The sequence below is a fragment of the Physeter macrocephalus genome, chromosome 19, assembly GCF_002837175.3.
Source record: "Physeter macrocephalus isolate SW-GA chromosome 19, ASM283717v5, whole genome shotgun sequence".
NCBI classification, from domain to species: Eukaryota; Metazoa; Chordata; class Mammalia; order Artiodactyla; family Physeteridae; genus Physeter; species Physeter macrocephalus.
The window spans coordinates 28,789,415-28,813,450 of NC_041232.1; the positions used below are offsets into that span (position 1 = coordinate 28,789,415).

Consider the following 24,036-nt stretch of genomic DNA (forward strand, 5'->3'; position numbering starts at 1 on the left):
TATGCTAACACATATATATGGAATCTAAGAAAAAAAATGTTATGAAGAGATTAGTGGTAGGACGGGAATAAAACACAGACCTACTAGAGCATGGACTTGAGGACATGGGGAGGGGGAAGGGTAAGCTGTGACGAAGTGAGAGAGTGGCAGGGACATATATGCACTACCAAATGTAAATTAGATAGCTAGTGGGAAGCTGCCGCATAGCACAGGGGGATCACCTCTGTGCTTTGTGACCACCGAGTGGGGTGGGAGGGAGGGAGACGCAAGAGGGAAGGGATATGGGAACATATGTATATGTATAACTGATTCACTTTGTTGTAAAGGAGAAACTAACACACTATTGTAAAACAGTTATACTCCAATAAAGATGTTAAAAAAAAAAACAAAAACATTTCCTGTAATCTAAATCCAATAATAATTGAACACCTCAACAAATCTACTTTCTGGAGCCCATGTATTTTTTAATTTTAATAACTAAGATGGTACTGACCTTTGACTTCTATTCCATAACCAAGCTAACACAAATATTTATCAACTTGGAATACTGAACCAGAAGTTCTTACTTATGTCATCACATAGTATAAATATCTATTGACACGTATTCTTCAACTGGCTAATGGGTATACAGATAGCCAAAGTAACATATTATTCGAACATATGGTAGTCTTATAGGCATATTCCAGTAAAGAATTTGATTACGAAAATTTAGAACCTCATTCTGATATTTAGACGTAGTTCAATACGTGTTTGCAATACATGAATAACATTTAACAACCTGTGTTTAAATTTTATTTAAAAGTTCATCCAAATGATATAGGATATATATAATGAATGCAGTAATTAGAAATACCAAAAAAAAAAAAAAAAGAGAGAAACACCAATGAAATTAGAATTTCTTTAGTCTTAAAATCTGTTGAAGGGACTAATCTAGCCACATCAAACTAAGGAGCCTGATGTTGACTGACATTTCCTGTTGGGTTAAAGGTTTGGGTTTGCAAGGCCAGGACTTGACCCTGTTTACTTCAAAACTGTGATAACAGCACTTGACCATGAGGAAGATGGCAGAACCTACCGAGCTGTCCATAATCTAAGAGGCAAAGCTAGTTAAACATAAACAAGGCTAAGAACAGTCACTTTTCCCCAATCGGTATGCCTTAAAACATACAACTCTTTTCTGAAAACAATAGTTGAAAGAAGATAAAGGCGCAAGATAAAGGTTAAAAGCCCTGTAGTTCTGAATTTGAATTGTTAATACGATCTCAGGACAGGCTTTATTCTTAAATGTGTGTATGTGCGCATACGTATATATCCCAGCTCCACGGGATGGGAAGATCCAGAAACAATAACGAGTAGGAATAAGCACCTCTGTGATCAGATTGTAATTTCTAATTATCAGTTCCCGCTGAAAAAGAACCAGGGCTCCTTGGAGAAACGGCCAATTCTAGGTCATTAAGATGGAAAATACAAGCCTGGAACATACGGTTACACCACAAAGCAAGGAAGCCATCGAGATGGCCCAGGTCAGGTAAGCCCCACTGTTTAGGGGTGGAAGATCTGAGCAGCAATAAAGATAATAAGTGCGATGGATCGAAACTCAAATGTGTTTAAATCCACAGGTTGATGATGACAATGATGACATCAATGACAATAATACTAAATAACACCTTTGGTCACTTGTGAACTACCAGTGAACTACCTCACTATTTTTGACAATCCGCTTAAAAGGACAAAAATATCAAGTATCAATACCACCTTCCCTTTACGATTTTTATACCAGGATACCCAAATGGTTGATAATGGGAGAGCTTTTATCTTTTTAGAAGTATTCTAGTGACTAAACAAAGAAGGACTGAGAATGGGACCGTTCTGCAACCCTGAATGAATTAATGACCCTAGGAATGATTATCAGTGGCTGATAACATCACAAAAGGAGACATACTTTGCAAGAAACACAGCAGTCAGAAGAACACGTTAAATGACCCTACCGAAGGGCAATAAGCAAAACTCAAAATACGGGAGGACTGTGCAGGACAAGCCCACTTTCCACAACAATAACAACCATCACAAATGGAGGGAAATGAACAGGGAGCCTAAAGATAAAAAGGACTTAAGACACTCACCACCCAAGTGCAAAGTGTGAACTTTACTGCAATCACAAATCAAACAAACTGCTAAAAGAAATAAAGTTACAAGACAGCCAAGGATATATGAACACTGACTGTTTTCGCAGGGCATACACGGTGATTATTCTATTTTTTTTTAAGAGCTCTTATCTTTTAGAGCAGGGGTTTGAGGCTAAGTCCATCCTGCTACCTGTTTTGTACAGCTCGCAAGCTCAGAATGTTTTTTACATTTCTTAAATGGTCGAAAAAAATCAAAAGAAGAATAGTATTTTGTGACAATGAAAATGACATGAAAGTCAAATTTCAGGGTCCATACATAAAGCTGTATGGAAAACAGCCACATTCATCCATTTTTGTGTTGTCTGTGGCTACTTTCCTGCTACAATGGCAGAGATGAAGAGCTATAACTAAGACCCTCTGCCCTACAAAATTTACTATCTGGCCCTTCGCAGAAAAAGTCTGCCAACTCCAGTTTTAGAAAACATTTACAAGTTACATGATATGATGACTAAGACTGCTTCAAAATCATCGGCGGGGGTGGGCAGATGGACACACAGAGGAGTAACTGGTCACATACTGTTGGTTTTGAAGTCGGATGCTGGGTATATTGAGTTCATGACATCATTCTCTCTACCTCTGTATACATTTATAATTTCTATAATAAAAATAAAAATAGGAGTTTGGGATGAATATATACACACTACTATCTATAAAATAGATAACCAACAAGGACTTACTGTGTAGCACAGAGAACTATATTCAGTATTTAAAAAGAAAAGAAAAGAAAAGAAAAAATATAAATAAAGAAAATAATTCTAAAAAGCAATTAGAAGGAAATCTCTCATTTTTGTATTTTTGAACGACTACTTTAACCATCATAATTTCCCCAGGAAAAATAGATGGTTTTGCTGCTGGCTTATAAATACTCCAAAGCTATAGGAATCAAAGAACCATTTTGTCCAGGTGTCATTCACCTCCTGCAAAAGCATCAAGTCACTATATGGTAAAGATCCCACCACAGTAGAAGAAAAAATGCAATTTGGAAAAGGGGAGCAATATGCCAGGGGTAGCAGCCCCAAGCTGTAGCAACATTTGAATAACTATTATAATAATCATACACCCAGACATGGAAAGTGTATACTACACTATTCTTGAATGAAAGCAATCATCAGCTTCTAAACCTTCAGGATAAACAGAAACTCCATCAGTTTGTCACTTGTCCTTTGTGCTTAGTGGACATCACTTCTTATAACAGAAAAAACATAATTTTCTTTTTTTAAAATAAATTTATTTATCTATCTATCTTTGGCTGTGTTGGATCCTCGCTGCTGCGCGCGGGGTTTCTCTAGTTGCGGCGAACCGGGGCTACTCTTCGTTGCGGTGCGCGGGCTTCTCATCGCGGTGGCTTCTCTTGTTGCGGAGCACAGGCTCTAGGCATGCGGGCTTCAGTAGTTGTAGCACACGGGCTCAGTAGTCGTGGCTCACGGGCTCTAGAGCGCAGGCTCAGTAGTTGTGGCGCACGGCCTTAGTTGCTCTGCGGCATGTGGGATCATCCTGGACCAGGGCTCGAGCCTGTGTCCCCTGCATTGGCAGGTGGATTCTTAACCACTGCACTACCAGGGAAGTCCAAACATAATTTTCTTACACTTGGACAATAGCCAATTCCCTTTGCTTTGAACAAAGGGAATGAAGGGTGGCTTTTTTGTACGTAGGAGAGATGCAGAAGAGAATAACGACCTGCTTTATGATTTCAAAGTTCATCCTCTATAGGAACCACTTGACTGCCACCGTGTGCCTGTCTCAGAGGTCTCTGGCCTTATCCCAAACTGGGTCCCTCTAGGACTACATGAGGCATGCTTTGTTTTCCATTCCATTTCTCTGGTCCTAAAGACATTTTTGAAATCAAAACCCATCAAAAATTGTCGTGTTTCTTCTCTCTCTCTTTTCTAGGTACATAATTCCAGATTACCAGACTGAAAATCTCCTAGAACTTTCAAGGTTACCTAAAGCAGATATGTCTACCTCCTAGCTAAAACATTTTCCATTTTTTCCCTTCCCCTTCCAAAAAGAAGAGACAGAAGAGGAAAAAACCAGAGATTCTAACAGTGTCCAAACTCTCCAGGACCCTCACTCCAAGGCCTGGATCACTAACAGGAGACAGAAGAGACAGAGTTTAGTATTCTCAGCCCTCAACCATGGGAATTCCAGAGCAGGGCTTTCTCCACCTTCCCTTCTCGTGACACAGCTGCGGATTCTTGGAAGCAAGAGAAACCAATGAACCTCTTGATTAATATGAGAAAAGAAACAGAACAAATGCCTTTACAGGATGTGTGGTTCTTGGGTCCAAAGCAAGCAGTCCTTAAGGCTAGTAGTTGATGCCTTTCTCTTCTGTCCTCCAAAATGAACCATCCTGACCTGCAGTTTTCACAGTACAATTTCACATCCTGGCCCAGAGGCCTTCAGATTGCAATGGAGGAGAACACTCCAGCTGCTCCTGGCGCATCCTCCTCAAAGCACCAACTGTTTACACCTTTTTTGACTGAGACGGGTAGTATCACAGAGTAAAATTCATTAATTAATTTCTCTCAGAATCCCCTTAGATATGTCCTACTCTTTCATCCATGTAAAATAAATCTTTAACTTTAAATGAAGGTAATCCAAAATCATATGAGTTAAAAGAGATGGTGTATGCTTTCAAGGCTGCTGGTGGTTTCAGGCTGAATGTTCAATAGTATATCATATATGTGGATATTTAACTGACTAAATAATGGATGTGATTTCAACCACTCAAAATTTTAAGGAGCCAGTGGTTCCCATAGCAACTGAAGACAGTCCTCTTTGTGTCTTCCTGGTATTTTCTTTTTAAAATTTATTTATTTTATTTACATTTATTTTGGGCTGCATTGGGTCTTCGTTGCTGTGCACAGGCTTTCTCTAGTTGTGGCGAGCAGGGGCTACTCTTTGTTGGGGTGCACGGGCTTCTCATTGTGGTGGCTTCTTTTGTTGTGGAGCATAGGCTCTGGGTGCATGGGCTTCAGTAGTTGTGTTACACGGGCTCAGTAGTTGTGGCTCGCAGGCTCAGTAGTTGTGGCACACGGGCTTAGTTGTTCCACAGTATGTGGGATCTTCCCAGACCAGGGCTCAAACCCGTGTCCCCAGCATTGGCAGGCGGATTCTTAACTACTGCGCCACCAGGGAAGCCCTTGGTATTTTCTATGACAGTAAGTGATGTTAAATTTATGCTTTGATATATAGGGTCTAAAAACACCTGTTAGGCTTGATAAGGGAGCCATAATTTTACTCCTTTTCAAATCATTTTATGGCTTTTATATATAATTACAAAATGGTTCTGATATACAGCTGTGATGTTTTTCCCACAGAATCTGTAAAGGAAACTAAAAACCACCAAGAAAGGTTGACCAAATATACACATTCCATAACACAGAAGCCAAGGCAATAGTACACACACATGAATAAAATTTTCATTTTAAATGTCAATAAAAGGTATCACTTAAATTACTATATGATGTTTATGAATCCGTGAAGAAATGTTTGGGTCTTTGTGCTATGCGAGAGGCATTACAGTTAAGGACATAGAGTCTAGACTTAGATGGCTTGGTTCAAAACCCAGACCTTGTTACTAGCAATGTGCAAATGGAAAAATCACTGAAACTTCCTGAGGCCCATTTTCTTCTTCCATAAATGGGCACATAAAAGAGTTCTCCTTGGGATCAGTTAAGGGAAAAAATGGCTAAACACACCCTAGCAGAGTACTCAGCAAACAGTGGGACTCAGCAAAAGAAGTTATAATTATTCTATTTCAAACACATCTGTTGAAGCTAGTAATGTAAATATTATTAATACAATGTACATATTCATTCATGAACCAAATTATACAGGTCAGAGGAGCTACGAGAATCATTTTAAGTTACCAAAATCTCAGGATTTTCCTTTTTCTCTCAAAAAGGTCTAAAATTATCTGAGCTCAGAAAAGCAATGTGAGAAACTTATTGGACTGGTGAAAATGCCTTTTTCACCATTGTATAGGTCATACCCAGTTAAGAGGAATGATATAGCAAACTCTCAGTAGAAAACAATACCGGTAGGCCAGTAAGTAAAAAAAAAAATTAATCCCAAGTGAATATTATTTTTCAAAGAGCAAGCTTCCCAAATTAAAAGCTCATATTCAATTATATTCCATACCAAAAAAATGAGTGGGTGGGGTTATTCTTCAATTACTGTGACAAAGGTCTGCTGTCATGGTGAGAACTCAAGAGGACCAGCTTTATTAGACCTATATTTCTATTACCATTTACTGAGGTCCAATGGCAAGAAATTTTTTTTGAAGGGGGAATTAAAGAACAAAAATTTACAATAGAGAATTTTAAAAGCCTAGGGAAAGGTTACAAGCAATGAAGGAAAAGTGATGATGTATTGATCACATTTTCTTCTAAAATTATTCAAACTCTGCATGATACTTGCTGTATGTTCTGAAACAGCAGAAAAGACACCACCAGAGTCTATCTATTCCTCTTCTCATCAAAGACCATCCCTCTGAAGATGAACCACAGACCTAAAATAAGCATTCCAAAAAGACAGAGTTTGTGCCTGTTTTCCTGGTCCAACTATGTGCCTTTGGGAGACCATCAAAGACCATCCCTCAGAAGATGAACCATAGACCTAAAATAAGCATTGCAAAAAGACAGAGTTTGTGCCTGTTTTCCTGGTCCAACTATGTGCCTTTGGGACTCACCTGCAGGAGACACTTGGTCGTTCAGGCATCTGTAAGCCAAGAGCCATGAGCAGGTTTACTGAAGATTTGTTATGTGATAGGTACCCTTCTAGGTGCTGGGGTGCACCAGTGTTTTTAAGAGCGTACTTCAGAGTAATGCCATCTGATTTCCTTTTCTATTTCTGTGAATTGATACACGTTATGAAGTCATTTTAAAATGCTATTCTGGTACCCTACTTCTAATAAACACCAAGGGATGTTTGCTAAAAGAAAACAACTCAAATTATATTGTGCTATAATGGTTCCAAAGTTAATGCAGATATTTTCATAGTAAACCTGAGAATATTTGGTTAAAAGGCTAATATTTGAAATACAAGGTCACTCAGTGAAGAAAAATGTCCAAGTGACAAAATTTACTAATTTATAAATAAGCAAATATATTTTTACACATAATTCACTTTCACTAGCAAAATGGAATTATCTGTAATAAATATAATAATTGGATAGATAACTGTGTTAAAGTTCTCTACCTCTTCTGAGCTGGTTTTCTCATTAATAAAATGAGGAATTTAATTTGAAGATTGTTCCAAATTCAGAAGTCACATAATTTTGTGATTCTAAAAAGTGGGCCACTTAAAAACGATGGGGCCTCTAAGATCTGTTGAGAGAAAAGTATGATTTTCCAGCTTTTCTTCACCAGCTTCTATTCACCCAACACACACATGTCAATCTCGGGTTTTATCAAAGCCTCCGTCCGTCTACCTTTGAAAAGGCATCTCCACTGCCTCCTTGTTTTCTGCCATTTGTCCTGGGGGCTGAAGTGCCTTCATTTCCACCCACTTCTGAGTTTGAGGTGGTAGCTGAGTGCTGTAGATTAGTTTGCATCCCTGCCAAATTCATATGATGAGACCTGCTCCTCAATGTGATTGTACTGGAGGTGGGGCTTTTGGAAGGTAATTAGGTTTAGATGTGGTCGTGAGAGTGGAGCCCCCATGGCGGGATTAGGGCCCTTATAAGGGGATGAAGAGCCCAGAGGATGCAAGTGACGATGCAGCAAGAGGATGGCAGTCTGTAAACCGGGAGCTGGTCCTCTCCAAGAACATGCATGCTGGCCCCTGATCTTAGACTGCCAGGCTCCAGAACTTTGAGAAATAAATATTTGTTGTTTAAGCCCCTCAGTCTATGGCATTTTTGTTACAGTGGCCCAAGCTGACTAAGATATGGAGTAAAAAGAGTAAGGAATTGGACTTCCTGGTGGTACAGTGGTTGAGAATCCGCCTGCCGATGCAGGGGACACGGGTTCGAGCCCTGGTCTGGGAAGATCCCACATGCCGTGGAGCAACTAAGCCCATGAGACAACTACTGAGCCTGTGTTCTAGAGCCCGTGAGCCACAACTACTGAAGCTCGTGTGCCACAACTACTGAAGCCCAAGCGCCTAGAGCCCGTGCTCCACAACAAGAGAAGCCACCGCAATGAGAAGCCCACACACCACAACGAAGAATAGCCCCTGCTCGCTGCAACTAGAGAAAGCCTGTGCGCAGCCACAAACACCCAACGCAGCCAAAAATAAATAAACAAATAAGTAAATTTTATTTTAAAAAAAGAAAAGAGTAAGGAATGGAAGAGCCTCTACAATGTATCAAAAATGAATTAAAGGGCAGAAATTACAAAAGTGCCCCAAACTGGACCAGATGCAGAAGAGGGCAAAGTGGGCTGTATTCCCTGGAAAAGAATGTGCACACACCATCTTCAGATTTACCAGTGTCAATATCAGCATTGGTGATTCATTGAAAAGCTGAAAGAGGCATTATAAATATTAATTCCCAAGAGAAACAAGCCTATGGCAGAAAATAAAATTTTAAATACTTCAGAAAGAACAATGGTAATTGTAATACAATAATATGTGGCTTAAAGGATCAATGACTGTATAAAAATGTGTAACTCAGAAACTGCCCCTCAGCAAATAACATTTAAGTATAAAAAAAGAACATCTAAAATTCTATTTTCTCTTCTCAGTATCTTAAATATAAACATACTCTAAGATATTTCAAAATGTAGGCTCCACAGTGACCAGAAAGTTGATAATACCAAGAAGTACATGGTCCTGTTTTGGGTGCTTGAATTGTTTTACGAACACGTTTCATTTGAGTGTCTCCCATGGTTACAGCCCAGTTGGACGCAAAGATCACCATATCTGATAGCACGTAGCAAGTATCCTCAGCAGATTCAATGCACATCAGTTTTTACTGCATAAAAATAGTTTGATAGATGCTGTCTTCCTCCTACACACTGTCTGGAAGGTCTTTAGGTACTTTGCAGCTACAATAATGGAGGTTCATGAGCTGTGTTTTATTTCCTTGTTCTGTATTCTAGAAAGACCGATTCCACGTCGACAGTAACCTGTGTGGCCCATGGATGAGATGGAGAAAATGGAAGCAGATGGGACACATCTGCTAACCATAAACATTTCTTCATTAGTGTCATCCTCAGATTTATGTGTGTTACGTGTTTGTGAAAGACTCTGACATTGATCATATTTAATCTATATTTTTAAACAATCAAACCACTGGCCATTTTTCATAGACGTGGATCAAGATGTACATGTAATACAGATGGACTTTTTTTTTTTTTTTTTTTGGTCAAGCTGCCTCCTGGATGTAAATTACGTAATGTCAGTTACATCCAAATCCTTCTAACAAAGTAGTAAGTGCATATTACCTATTCACCTAGCTCAGGATAGGAGAAGACAGCACAGCAGAGTGGAATTAATCAGTGGTGAAGTAAAAGTGAAAAAACAGGGGTGTGCTATTCCCAGCTATGCCATTTACCTTTTTGAACCTCGCCAATCCTGCACCTCAAAAGCCTCATCTATAAAAAAGAAGTACAAAACCATGGGATACACCATGAAACTCCACAAAGTGCCTATAGTAGGACTCAAAAGATTGTAATGCGAATGATTGTAAATGATCACACTTCACAGTATCAATGTTCCCCCAATAAAGGATGTATTAGTTATTTCTAAATCTTGACTTACTATTGGGAAGATTCAAATGATAGAAAAACCTAAACATTTTTTCAATCAGTTTTCTGCCTGAATCTTAGAATTATTTTGAGGATCCAAGGGAGTTTAGATGCAGGAAAGCATTTTTGAAAGTATTAGAACATTCAGGTAGGAAGGAAGAAAAGCCCGTATTCATACCTCCAAGACTAGAGAGGCCTGGTTTAGTTTTCCAGGTCTGCTTCTCCCCACAACTTGTAAAGAATTGCCTGAAGCAAAGGGCCAGGGCACAGGCAAGACAGCAGGAGGACTCTGTGAGACCATCCCCTGCCACAAATCCCGATGGCGGCTGGAAACCATCTCACACAACACAGGTTAATAGAAGCCATCCTTGCAAGCCAAAGACCGTTGTCTTTTTTCATCAGCTGCTAACGAAATAAACAGCTCCCCCCAAAACGCCTATCCAAACAGAGGAAATAAATTATTGAACACTAAAACTATTCTAACATCACAAAGACTCACAAACCACATAGCAGGCTGAGTCCAGGACAAACTCGGTGTCACTTAGCATTTCAAAGTCATCCCAGTTCTGTCTTACCCTCATTCCCTTCTTGACACGACCCTTCTTGAAAGCTGCAGGACGATATGCAGTCATTGATGATAAGAAGGGCAAGAGAAGACGGGGTATTTGACAAAGAGAGGCATTAATGGATTGATTGGGAAACAATTTATCAACACTATGATTAAATTTAATAGAATGAAACAAGACAGACCTGGTAGGTGGGAAAGTCATCATGAGAGTCAGATTGAGGCTACCCCAGATCAATTAAATCAGAATCTGGTGTAGACCACACTTTTTTTTTTTTAACTCTCCATGTGATTCTATAGTGGAATCAGGATTAGGAATTCTGCATTTAGACCTAATGCAGAATCTAATTCTGCAATTAGACCCTTTTTGCAAACTGGTAGCTAGCTTTCTCCCTACAGCACGATGGATTCTCTAAAACAAAGTCTCGCACTTTGTGAGAGGAAGGAGTTAAAGATCCCAACCCCAAGGAAGTGCTCAAGTGTAAGCAGGACCCTCCCAAGGCCAGGATATTTACAAAAAAGGAAACTATATTTTCAAGTTGCCTGTAAATTCCTGCAAATGTCTAAGACTGTTGAGAGAAAAGCTTAGACTTTTTATTGTAGTCTCTCAAATAACATTAAAACAAATATCAGGGACAAAAAAAAATGCTTTCCATGAAAAATTAAGATTCCTGGAGATAAATCAAAGATGACGAGGGTAGTTTCATTTTTTCATTATTTATTTTAAAATATTTTGGGGGGTATTTCCATTTTTAAAAGGAAGGTAAGGCATTGTGAAAAATGCCAATTAAAAACGTCTGTCTCATCAATTACCATACGTAGCCAAACTTGATCAAATTTAATACGAAACAACCACTAACTAAAAAAAAGAATTCTCAAGCTCTAACATCAAGAAGCTAAAATAACTGGGACGTGGGATAAAAAAAAATTTGAACACCAAAGACCAGGGTCAAGCACATTTTTCACATGCTGCAAAAAGCTCTTAAAGTAGTGATTACAAAATTTTTAGAGCGAAGGAAACAGTAAAGATGAATTTGGGCCTAGAGATTGTCATACTGATTGAAGTAAGTCAGAGAGAGAAAGACAAATATCATATGATATCGCTAATACGTGGAATCTAAAAAAATTGTACAAATGAACTTATTTACAAAACAGAAGTAGAGTTGTAGCTGTAGAAATCTTATGGTTACCAAGGGGGAAATGGGGGGGAGGGATAAACTGGGAGATTGGGATTGACATATACACACTACTATATATAAAAAAGATAACCAACAAGGACCTACTGTATAGCACAGGGAACTCTACTCAATACTCTGTAATGACCTATATGGGAAAAGAATCTAAAAAAGAGTGGATATATGTATATGAATAACAGAATCACTTTGCTGTACAACTGAAACTAACACAACATTGTAAATCAATTACACACCAATACAAGCTAATTAAAAAAATAAAAGCACTTGGAAAAACAGGAAAAAAAGATGAATTTGGTATACACCATTTCAGTCCTCTGCACATTCCTCTCTCCCGGCCTGGGGACTCTCTCATGGGGACAGTAGGATATGAGAAAAGAGAGTGACATCAGTGTAGAAGGTGGAGGATTGTGTGCAGAGGACCCCAAAGCATTTAAGAAGCCTCCTTCAGAATGTATTCCCTGTTTGTCAACACATTGCTGAGTAATCTTGGGATAGCACATTTGGCTGTTTTTCATTTCCCCCAGAAATGGAGTTAGAAAAGTGACCACTGACTTCAGCTGTGATGATTAAAAGGAATACGGGATTTAAAAATAATAGAGTGTCAGGCAAATGTGACACGTGACAATTGTTACTACACGGCAGAAGGAGACACATGATAGGTGGAGAGTGACATATACCAAGGAAAATTCGGCACGCATGGAACAGAAGCCCATGGAACGGAACAGACGCAGAGAAGGGTTAGAACATAACGCAGCTCAGTCGCAAACTAAAATAAGCAAATAACCAACCAAAACAAAACAAAACCCACAATAGAATCTGTAAGGAAAGGGGGGTAAAATCAACACTAGTCGAGGAGAACAAGCAGCCTATAGATCAATGCGCAACAAGAAGCAGTAAGAATAAAATTGGAGAATTCTATGGGGGAAACCAAACCCAGAGTCTAAAGAAGTGGAGGGCATGCTGGTTAGGGGGGACAGATCACGTACTCCCGCTCATTTGGTCAGAATTCCTGAAACCCTTGATCTGTCCATGAAACTATCGGCCGTGCAAAATACAGATGGTGGAGTTTGAAAGACAATAAAACGAGACACACAAGTTATGATGACCCTTAAAAAAGTCTGCTTAAGTGCTCAAAGGTAAAAGGTGTGCTATTAATTTATAAGTTTAGGCTTATTGCTGCGGAAATGAAAATTACAGAAAGGCCTATAAACTAGTGTGTGTGTGTGCACGTGCGCATGTGATTCTTTGGGTTTTTCTCCAGAGGAAGAGTGGGGGAAAGGCACTGTATTTTGGACTCCAACATACTGCTCCAAAAGTAATTTGGTAACCAGATCTTCCAAATGAGATGGCTAAGCAGAAGCAAAGGGAAAAACCAGAAATTCACAACAAAGTTTGTGAAGAACAACACTGAGCTTGTCTAGAACTCTTTGTAATCTGGCTACTTACTCCGGAAGAAGAAAAAGAACTGGGGAAACTGCTCAGAGCATCCATCTCCCGTAGGGGCCTGACACTGACCCGATCTCTGGGGCCCTCCCCAGGGGACACACACTCTGGCCGCTGGACTCTCTCCGAACCACGAAAGTGAGTTACCGTACCTGTAACCAGAGCCTGTCGCCGGCCACAGTCCTGCCGATGGCACTGCACTGGAAGGCGGCAAACTGGCCCGCATTGACCTCCACGTTCTGAATCCGCAGGAAGTGAGGCGTTCTGGCTGCACAAAGAGAAAGAATTAAACAGGTTAAAAGTGGAGCTCTGAACTCATAGGTGTCTTTTTGAATCTATCTGCCATTTCCGGTCTTTCCCTTTTGTTTACCTTTGAAGGAAAGAATGCCTTTGCTTCTAAGAGCTTTAAAGATTTCATTAGGATTGTAAAAGAGATTCTGGAAGGCTCTGGTGTGTTCTGCAACAGCCGGGCATTCTGGGATAGAACCAGGCTGAAAGAAGATATTTTATTGTCCCTGCTGTGCAAATAATCATAGCTCAGCAGCCTTCTTGTAATAACAGACCTGTATTAATAAAGATTATACTGAGGCCTAATTGATGTTTTGAACAAAAACATATTAGATATCTATACTAGCAACATGAAAAGAACAGTAAGAAGTTAAATGCTGCTCCTAAGGAAACTTTTTAAGCCAAGTACAGAGCTGTGAGTAATATATATTTTAATACAACTCATTGGTATGCAGCATTACTCGTGTAATATTTCCCAGCTACCAAAAATACTATCCCCATAGACAGATTCTGTGAAATTACGTTGGGACTGCTATAGCACGGCGGTGTTGGCTGATCCTGATTTCCAATTCGAGAAGAAAGAATGATTCCAACTGCTAAACAGCATTAAGTCTCATAACATACATCGTCCATAGGGGACAGCTGTTTAAATAAAGGATCACTCTGTTTGACCTGAGAAGCACAGACCCATTTCCACAGCACACTGAAAATGCGTGTCAGGACCTGGAGTGACAGGTCAGGAATGAAATTTTATGGTGACTTCTACTTTTAGGAAAACATTCTCTTATCAAAACAAGGAGAGAGAGAGAAAGAGCAGCAAGAGGTGGGGTGGGGGGATGTGAGGGAGAAGAAATGAAGAAAATAGGATGCCAGTGTTTTCTGGGATGTATGGATAAACCTGGATGACAGCTAGAAGGCATTCTTTATGCCTTGTCAGCCTCCCCCCCCAGGGCCAACGTGTCTCTGGACCACATCTAGACACTTTCAAAGAATGATACCCCACTCCTCGGCACCCAAAGATGATAAACAAGCACTAACATTAGCCTGTAAAAAACATAATTAGGAGTGGAAATGAATTACTATCCAAGAACAAAGAAAAATGCATTTTAATATCAGTAACACAGAGGAAACCCCCATTACTAATTTGGAGGCCGCCTGGCATGCATAATGTCCTAAGTAACTTCTAAAAAACCAGTATAACTCTGGGTCATTGTTTCTAATACTATTATATTAACTTAAAACCCTGTAAACTATTTCTCATTAACTTAATCAAATTCCCCTTGGACAAGAATAACAGGATTCTATGGTTTTAAAGATCTGTGTAAAAAGTCCCTGCATCCAATTTCTCTTTTACTCACTGTTCCCAAGAAGCTGGAAGACCCACCGCTTTTAGAAAATGGAAAAAGGTAACATTCTTTTTGAGCATTTCAGGGGCCAGAAACTTTTCCATTGAGGACTCACACATGTTCTGTGAGGAAGGTATTTTTTCCATTTTACTTGTGGGTACTTGGCTACTAAGCATCAGAAGCAGAGTGGAAACTTTGGTCTAGCCAGTTCCAAAGCTCAGGCTCTGCCCATCAGGCCACACTGCCTCAGCGAGCCTTGCAGCCCGGTGTCTGCCTTCCCCATGCTCTCATCCCACCAGGTATGGCTCCCAGTCTGACTGCTGGAATTCCAGTTACTTTCAAGGACCTTCTCCAATGCTTTTCCTTCCATAAAGCTTCCATGGATTCCCTTAGCTTGCTGTTAGACCCTTGAGATATCACATGTCCTCCGTCAGGACGTCTCACTGATGTTACCCTCTCCTGTCCATCTCATGGCCTCCTAACTCTGCTTGCCTCTGGCTGCAGGTCACTATAACATATTGGGTCTCTAACACAGAGCGTTGGGTGTGTAGCCATCTTTCGTGACAACTTGGGTTAACGGGGTGTTATACCTGCGGCTGCTGGTCTGCAGTGTCACTGCATGTGGTTAAGCGCAGGGTCAGTTCGGAGCCTATGCTGAAGGGTTGTTAATTAGTTTGAGTATCACCCCTGCTGTATCCTCCCATAGTTAGCATTGTTAGAATACTTTTGACACAAATTGCTGAACTGTTTTCCTTAGCGTGTATAACAATTGGCATTTCTACCAGCAGAGTAGAAGAGTGCTCTTTTTACCACCCCCTCAAAAATGCTAAGTGTTAATTTCTGTAATCCTTCTGGAGAATCTGATTAAATATATGTGCTCTGCTTCATCAGCTTACTTAACAATAATAAATAACAGGAATATCAGAATTGTCACTGGTTCTGCTATAGGTCTGTCCATCCATAGTAAGTCCGCCCTGGAAGGTTGTTTACCTAAGGGCCCTGTTTCTAGCAATGGCTACTGAACCAAAGAGAAAGACATAGCAAAGCTAATTTATCAATACAATTTGTTAATTGTATTAGGAGTTCTATTAGAATATAACTTACATTTTTAATTTAGTGGCCAAAGATAGGATTGTGTGATAGTATTTCTTTACCCCCATCCTTATTAAGACATGCTGCCCAGAATGAGGGTTATCCCTTCCCCTTGAGAATGGATTTGATGTTCAATACGGTTTTCTCAAAGACACCAGGGCTTATTACTTGCACAGTAAGGTTAAGGGTCTAAGGAATTGATAACTCTGTTCAAATTGTATTTTGGGAGGGTTCTTCTCTGAACAGATTGGCTGTGTTCAGTTTGGGAAATAGTGTTTCTTGGTTGAGAAGAAGACTGCCAGAAAAAGAAAATAGTCTGGCTAAAATAATAAAGCCATACCTCCAATGGAAACCAGATGAAGACAGAAAAACCTATTAAGTGTAAACACTTTTATCAGCAAATTATCCTTTTCAAGCAAGAGAATTAATTGAATTAATTAATTCATCCACCAGGGTGAATAAGACAAAGGGGCTATGGAATTCTATATTCCAGATCAGTTTCCTCCAAGATCATGAAGGTTAAAATTTCTACTGGTGACATTTGTAAGTTTTTTCAATAAACATTAAAGGCATATATAATCTTTCCAGAGGTTTAAGATGCCTGGATTCTCCCTGCCTAGTGCTGTAAACCCTACAACGGTTTTCAGTTAGGAAGCAGTTGAAGGCTAATACTATTTTTAAGATCAGGATTTCAGCATAATATGTGTTCAAGCTCAGGCTCTTACTACCTTTGAATAGAAGCAAAAATTCTTCAACCCAAGCCTTAGTGGATTTTTTTTTTCAATTTGCAAAATAAGGATTTAAAAATAGTACTTATTTCATAGGGTTGGGATAAAGATTAAACAAGATGCTGCCAGGAGGAGGTATTCTGTGTGCCTGGTACTTAGCCTCAAAAATGTTCATTATTATTTAAAATAACGGATCTATCACTGGAAACTGGAAAAGACCCCAAGAAAAAGAGCCCCACAGCCAGAAAAGTTTCAATTCCACGCTCAGCTGCGTGCTCTGAACCTTGCCAAACTAATTGTAACACAGGTAGAGCACCATTACAGTGGAAAATTTCAATCTATCCCATACTCTGAAAGAAAATTTCTCTCTTTCTCTCTAAATTTATAGGCCCATTTGTCTCCTGGATACCCTTTCAAAACGCTATGCCAGTTTTTTTCTAAAATCTGCAGGAGTTCTAAAAACTAAATATCTTCCATGAATACTAAAAGGTTTTTGAGTACAACTCTCCTATTTTTTCATTTCTGCCATATCCTTTTGTTTCTTACTAAGAAAACAGTTTTCAAAAGAATAGAGGTTTTTGGGTATTAATTGATCTCACATCAGCATTTGATCCCAAAGCCAGGAATTATCATTGACCAGGATGCAAATCTTTTTGTAGATGTCTCATATTATTGATTCTTTAAAGCCTGCACCAAAACACTAACAACAAAATCAGAGAACGGTAATTTGTGACCTCAAAGTGCAAACGGAAATGGACAAAAGCGGACTGTGCCCTGACCCCTTTGTATTTTCATTTACATTTAAATGTAATGGCACAGGTTGAGATGGGCTGCAGCCATGCCCGCCCACCAGAATGCACAGTCAATGCTTCTCTCTATTTGTGCAGCACATCATCACAAAGAAGAGAGCCAACTTCTGCTAAAAAGAACAGCCGGGACTGCCTGAAAACAATCTATTTTGCAAACATTTTTTTAACTTTTAAAATGGACACTGCTAAGTTATCCCATCTAAGAAATCAATCAATTTAGCCACTTAGAGTTAAAATCTGCAGCTAATTCATTCTAGTGGGCCATTCAGGATGTAGGCCTGATAATAATAATAATAATAGCTCACATTTATTGAGCTCTTAGAATGTGCTAAGCTCTGTTCTAAGTTCATTATGTACATTAACTCATTTAATCTCTATATTTACCTTGTGAGGAGAGCATTATCATTATTATTCTCCCCTACATGAGCAAGTTTATAGGGCCACAGAGGCCAAGAAACTCTTGTGAGCAGGAAGCTCTGAACATGGTTCAAGACAAAACTACTTTTGTTTTGCTTGAGAGGCAAGAATGGATCTTAATGGAATAATTTGTCAAGGGAAAAACAGAGTCAACATCCTTATCATAGAAAAATAAGCTAGGCACTATGTACAAATAACTTTTTATTAGTCACCCATCTCTTGAAGAAGAATGATAGTCCACTGGAGAAAAATCCAAGCTAAGTTCCCATGTGTAAAATGAAGAGAAAAACAAATACCGTATATTAATGCATATATGTGGAATCTGAAAAACTGGTGTAGACAATCTTATTTACAAAGCAGAAATAGAGACATAGATGTACAGAACAAACATATGTATACCAAGGGGGAAGGCGGGGTTGGGATGAATTGGGAGATCAGGATTGACATATATACACTATTGATACTATGTATAAAATAGATAACTAATGAGAACCTACTGTATAGCACAGGGAACTCTACTCAGTGCTCTGTGGTGACCTAAATGGGAAGGAAATCCAAAAAAGAGGGGATATATGTATACATATGACTGATTCACTTTGCTGTACAGTAGAAACTAACACAACATTGTAAAGCAACTATACTCCAATAAAACTTTTTTAAAAATAAAAATAAATAAATAAAATGATAAACTCAAATAAGCTCAATTCTGAGTTCTGTGCGTCTCTCAACCAAAGCACATGGGTCAGTTTTTATTCAACAAACATAAGTCAGAAAACAGTTCCAATTTTTTATATGTCTCTGTTATTCTTATTTTAATCACACTGATTAATGTCTTCATAAAAATTTAAATTTGAAAGTAGGCAAGCAATGTTTGAGTGTGCAAATAAATGAGTGAAAAATTAATTTTGTTTTATAAAATAAGAATAAATTTGAACCTAGGATGCCATATTATGAACTCAGCATTTCTTAAATATTTAAAGAAATTGCTGACTTATTTCATATTGCAAAGTAGTAATACAGAAATGTCTTGGATTTTTATATTCATTTTATTCCATATATGTCACATAGATTTATGAGGGTTTTTGCAATCTTTTTCATTATATTAGTATTTTTTTAAATTGGCAGAAAAATAATGAGGCATTATTCTGTGTAATTTTTAGATTTCAGAATTCAAGGCATCATATATGCAAATAACTTCATATTTAAGGTGTTACAGGACAACATATAACAAAGACTGTACACTGTAACCCAGTGAGATTTATCCTGGGAGTGCTAGGTTGATTTAACATCCAAAAATCAATCAGTATAGCACAACCCACCAATAGGATAAAAGATAAAAGCCATACGATAATCTGATAAATAATGGAGTTCAGGAAATGCTACTGAAAATATGGCGCCTTTGCACACTGAAAAAATTAAGGTGAAGGAGTTCAAGAAAACAGCAGTAGCAAGAAGGTCACTCTGACCTTACCTTCCCTTATCCCCTAAACAGGCCATAAAACCCTCACGCGAGAGGTGCCCTCCCTGCACCAGAAGAAAGGAGCTTTCTTATCTCCAAAGACAAAAAGGTTCACCAAGAAGAATCAACGCACGTATCTTGTTTGTCTTCCTCAGTTTGCCACACTTGCTGTACAATCTCTATCATAGCATATTCCTCCATGAATGTCTGCTCTTCACGAGAACCAGTATAAATACAGCTGGTCTGTTTCTGCGGGTCTCCATTTCCTTACAAGGCTCCCATGTCACATAAAACATACATTAAATGTATCTGTATGCTTTACTCCCATGAAACTGTCTTTGTCAGTTTCATTTTCAGACCCAGTCAGAGACCCTAAGAGGGTCAAGGAGAACTTTTTCCTCTCCTACATACATAAAGGAAAAGCATTTGCTAAAACCCAACACCCTTTCATGATTGATTTTTTAAAAATACCCAACAAAGTAGGAATAAAAGAGAATGTCTTTCCTGATAATGAGCATCTATGAAAAACCCAAACCCACAGCTAACATCATACTGAATGGTGAATGGCTGGAAGCTTCCCTTCTAAGACAGGAACATGACAAGGATGTCTTCTCTCCATTTGGACTCAACATTATACTGGAGTTTCTAGCCACAGCAATTAGGCAAGAAAAGGAATAAAAGGCACCCAGATTGAAAAATAGGATATAAAACTAACTTGACCTAAAGATGACATGGGTCTTGAAAATTCTAAGGATCCACAAAAAACAATTAGAGTTTATAATAAGTAAGCTCAACAGGGTCTCAGGATACAAAATCAATATACGAAAGTCAATTGTGTTTCTATACACTTGCAATGAACAATCCAAAAAAGAAATTAAGAAAACAATTCCATTTATAGTAGTATCAAAATAAAACACATAGGAATAGGTTTAACAAAAAAAGTATAAGGAAAGAAGTTCAGTTAGTACCCTGAATACTGCAAACACTATTGAAGGAACTTTTAGAAGACCCGAGCAAAAGGAAAAACATCCCATGTTCCCGTGCACTTTGAGTGGATGAACTGAATGATATGTGATGTTAAAATGCTGCATGGCTTACAAGATATAAAAATACATATCAGCACCACAAGGTAATAACAGTAATACCCAACTATGCATAAGTTACAGCCTACTTAAAAACAGGAGACAATATTTCGAAGCTGAAAAAAAAATGCTTCTTCAGTTTCTCCTACTAGGATTATTGAACCAAATTCAAAATATACTTTTAGCATGTGTACCAAATACAAAAATTATCTATCTTCATTAGAAGTGGTCTGAAGCCACTGCACAGCCATCTCCACATTTCAAACTGATCTGGCATCTCACTGTCACTATGTGAAAATCAATTTTATGAGCAACCGTATACACTTAACAGAACAGCTATTTTTTTAAAAAAATGTCATAATGTCTACGCATAAGCCTATATGAATCCAAACAGGAGCCTTTAGAGTGACGTAAATAAAGTTCAGCAGTTTTGCATCTTTTGGGAAAGTATAGTTTTGGATGTGAAATACTTGTGTTTCTTCACGATGTAAATTTACTGAACATCATCAGCATTTCAAAATAATTGATTATTATTTAGAAATCTTGATAGGAAAGCCCTTAGAATACAAACTATAACGCTTTCCATTTTAAGACGAAACGACTGCCTTCTTTAAAATCTTCATTTGCATGTCTTCCCCACAAACTTAGCGATTCAGGAAAAAATAACTACAGAAAGGCCATCATCAAAACCATTTAAAGCTCACAGTTCAACACGTTGTTGTAGCATCCATCACCTTGGGACAGAGCCTGTTTTGTGATTCTGTATCTCCTAACAGCAGTTTGCAAAGCCAGCTAAGTATCAGCACCGGTATTCTCCAAAGGAGAGACATAAACTCCGTTTCTATGGCTGCAGGCAGCTGGGCTTGGAAGGAATGCACAAAACTGCAGGAGACACATTTCAGGAAGGCTCTGATAGAAGGAAAAGCATTAAGTCTTTCTCTCTTACTGAAGGCGATGACTCAGATCCTGCGGGATGGGAGGGGCTACATCTGAGGAGCTATCTTGTTGGCCACTGGCCACCACACCTATACCCAGGGCAGCAGTGACGCCTGCCTTGTGGTGAGGTTTGCTCTGGGAAACGAGTGCTCAGCCCATAGTAGGCCTACAGTATTACTGTAGGCCTACTTCTGAAACCACCACAGGGCGTGATCATGGCGCCAATCTCTCAATCCATGCAGTAAAAGCAGACACTCCTGCGTGTGTTGGTATTTCTAATATCAGTGTAGATATAACCATTCTCTCATGAATTTGGGTGGGGACGTTCAGCAGAGATCTAGAATCGTCTGAATGAGCCAATTTCTCTTTTATGCCACGGATCCTAAAACATAAAGCAGGCTGCCATCCCTGGGATGGTCAAAGATTTAATGTCTGACAATATCAATTTGGGGCAAGGATATAGGGCAAATGAAACGTCCGTGCATTGCTGGTGGGCATAGAAACTGGTCAGACGTTTTTCATAGCATCTAATAAAACTAAAAATGTTTCTACCCTACCACTCAGCAACTCTGCCTTGAAGAACACACCTCACCCAAGCTCTCATACACCGCACGCAGAGGCGCGCACACACACACACGGATGTTCACGGCAACCGTGTTTGTCATAGAGGAAAACTGGGGCGGGGGGTACTAAATGTTCATAGAGGAAAAGAAAAAATAGAATGTAGTATATTCGTATGATACAATCTCATGGACTGACCTAAATACGATGCTAAGTGGGGAAAAAAGAATACAGAGTAATTTGTACAGTTCACTACCATTCATCAGAATTTACAAAAGGCAAACATAACTGTCTTACTTTTTATGAACATGTAGTGATTATGGGAAACTCAGTACACGTACACACACACACACTCCTGCACACACACACATGCACGCAAGCACATGCACATACACACATGCACACAGGCACGCATGCAGACACACATGCACACACATATGCACGTGCCCACACAAGCACACATGCTGGTACACCTAAGCACACACACAGACACCCACATTTTCAGACTTTTGCTTGCTCAGCTCCCAAAGCTCTATGCTGGGGTTGGATGTGGATGTTCCCTTAGTCCTTATTCCTGATTTTCACTTTAAAGACATTTAGATATGTACAATGACATCACACATGATGCACATGTTTCTGAACTTCTGAGCTAGCACAGCACCACCCAGAGGCCCATCAGGGACTCTGAGTAGGACGACCTCCCCCAGGTTTTAGTGCCTTCTCTTATCCATAACATAAATACACCCCCAACCACATCCCCGGACGATTAGAAGCTGAGGTAACTTACTACATGGATGTCCTAACACCTTCACTTCATCAATGGCGAGGTAGCCTTGATGTCCAGAAGTTATGACTTCAAAAATCACCTGGAAAGTTAAGAAAGGTTTTCATTATTCACTCATTTTGTCAACTTTAACCAAATATTTCCTATATATAAGATATGTAGTTTCATCCATTCATTGATGTTTTCCAAAAATATTAATGCAATGCCCAATATCCGCCAGTCAGTGTTCCAGGTTCTAAAACTACAAAAACAACTAAGACTCAAACCCAGTTTTCAGGGACATGAACGGCGGTGGGTCAGACGGCACTGTATCTCAAGGACTCACCTCGTAAAAGTGGGGCAGGGTACCATGGTTAAGAAGTGATACGTGGAAGACAGAGGCTGCGTCATTTTCCAGAGGCGATAAGATTTAAATTGCTTTAAGATGACATATCTTCTGGTCCACTTCTTTGAGGAAACTCTAGCACCAGACTGAACCACGTGGGGCCCTAGGTTTTATACAACTAATATATACAATTAAAATTTTAAACATATTATGAAAGAAGAGGACAGGATACTAGAAGAACATATACCAGATGGCCTCCCATGAGGAGGTGGCGTTTGAGCTGATAGCTGAAGGTGAATGAGCTAACGGTGTGAAGAGGATAAGGCACCTTCCGGGGCATGTGCAAAGGCCCTGAGGTGGACATGACGGTGGCCGTGAAGAGGAGAACTGCGATCTGCAGCTATAAAGGTCAGCTGTGACTCGGCTCAGAGATCCCAGGAAACACAGCACATTAGTAATACAGAGAAGAGACTATACTAGCTGAAATTCAGATGGCAGAGTATCAATTAGGAGGAGAACGATATAAAAATCTCTGCAGTGGCAAAATCAAGAGGGCTTTATGACTGTTTGATCCTGGGAGAAGCAGGGCAATAGAAGAAGGGCAACACGCTCTGAGGTTCTCAGAATGACGTTTTTGAGATGGTGGAGCCACTTCAGAGAAATTGAGGCTAAAGGAGATAAAATAACCAGTAACAAAGTTATCAATGTTCTTAACGTGATTGTCTAAAGGTGTCTGTTGTCAGGCTAGTGTTAATGACAAAAGGTCCGCATGACATTATTTTCACCTCCATTTCTACACAGCAGGAAACTGTGTCACCAGGGAGACCACGGCTCATGCAACATGAGGAGGATCAGTCTAACACACAACCCAGCAATTGCACCATTGGAGAAATGAACATTTTCATTCATATAAAAACCTGCATATGGGGCTTCCCTGGTGGCGCAGTGGTTGCGCGTCCGCCTGCCGATGCAGGGGAACCGGGTTCGCGCCCCGGTCCGGGAGGATCCCACATGCCGCGGAGCGAGGGGGCCCGTGAGCCATGGCCGCTGAGCCTGCGCGTCCGGAGCCTGTGCTCCGCAGCGGGAGAGGCCACAGCAGTGAGAGGCCCGCGTACCGCAAAAAAA

At 39.6% G+C, this 24,036-nt stretch overlaps 1 protein-coding gene across 5 annotated transcripts in view; it reads right to left on the reverse strand.

Moving 5' to 3' along the window:
• Nucleotides 1-24,036, reverse strand: part of PTPRM (protein tyrosine phosphatase receptor type M) — an 805,568-nt gene that overhangs the window by 462,503 nt on the left and 319,029 nt on the right. For all 5 annotated transcript variants that reach the window (XM_028480386.1, XM_028480385.1, XM_028480384.1 and 2 more), the window contains exons 4-5: nt 22,590-22,668; nt 13,237-13,352 (exon numbers count right to left, since the gene is read on the reverse strand). In XM_028480386.1, coding sequence (XP_028336187.1) covers nt 13,237-13,352; nt 22,590-22,668 — 195 coding nt within the window. The remainder of the gene's footprint in view (nt 1-13,236; nt 13,353-22,589; nt 22,669-24,036) is intronic.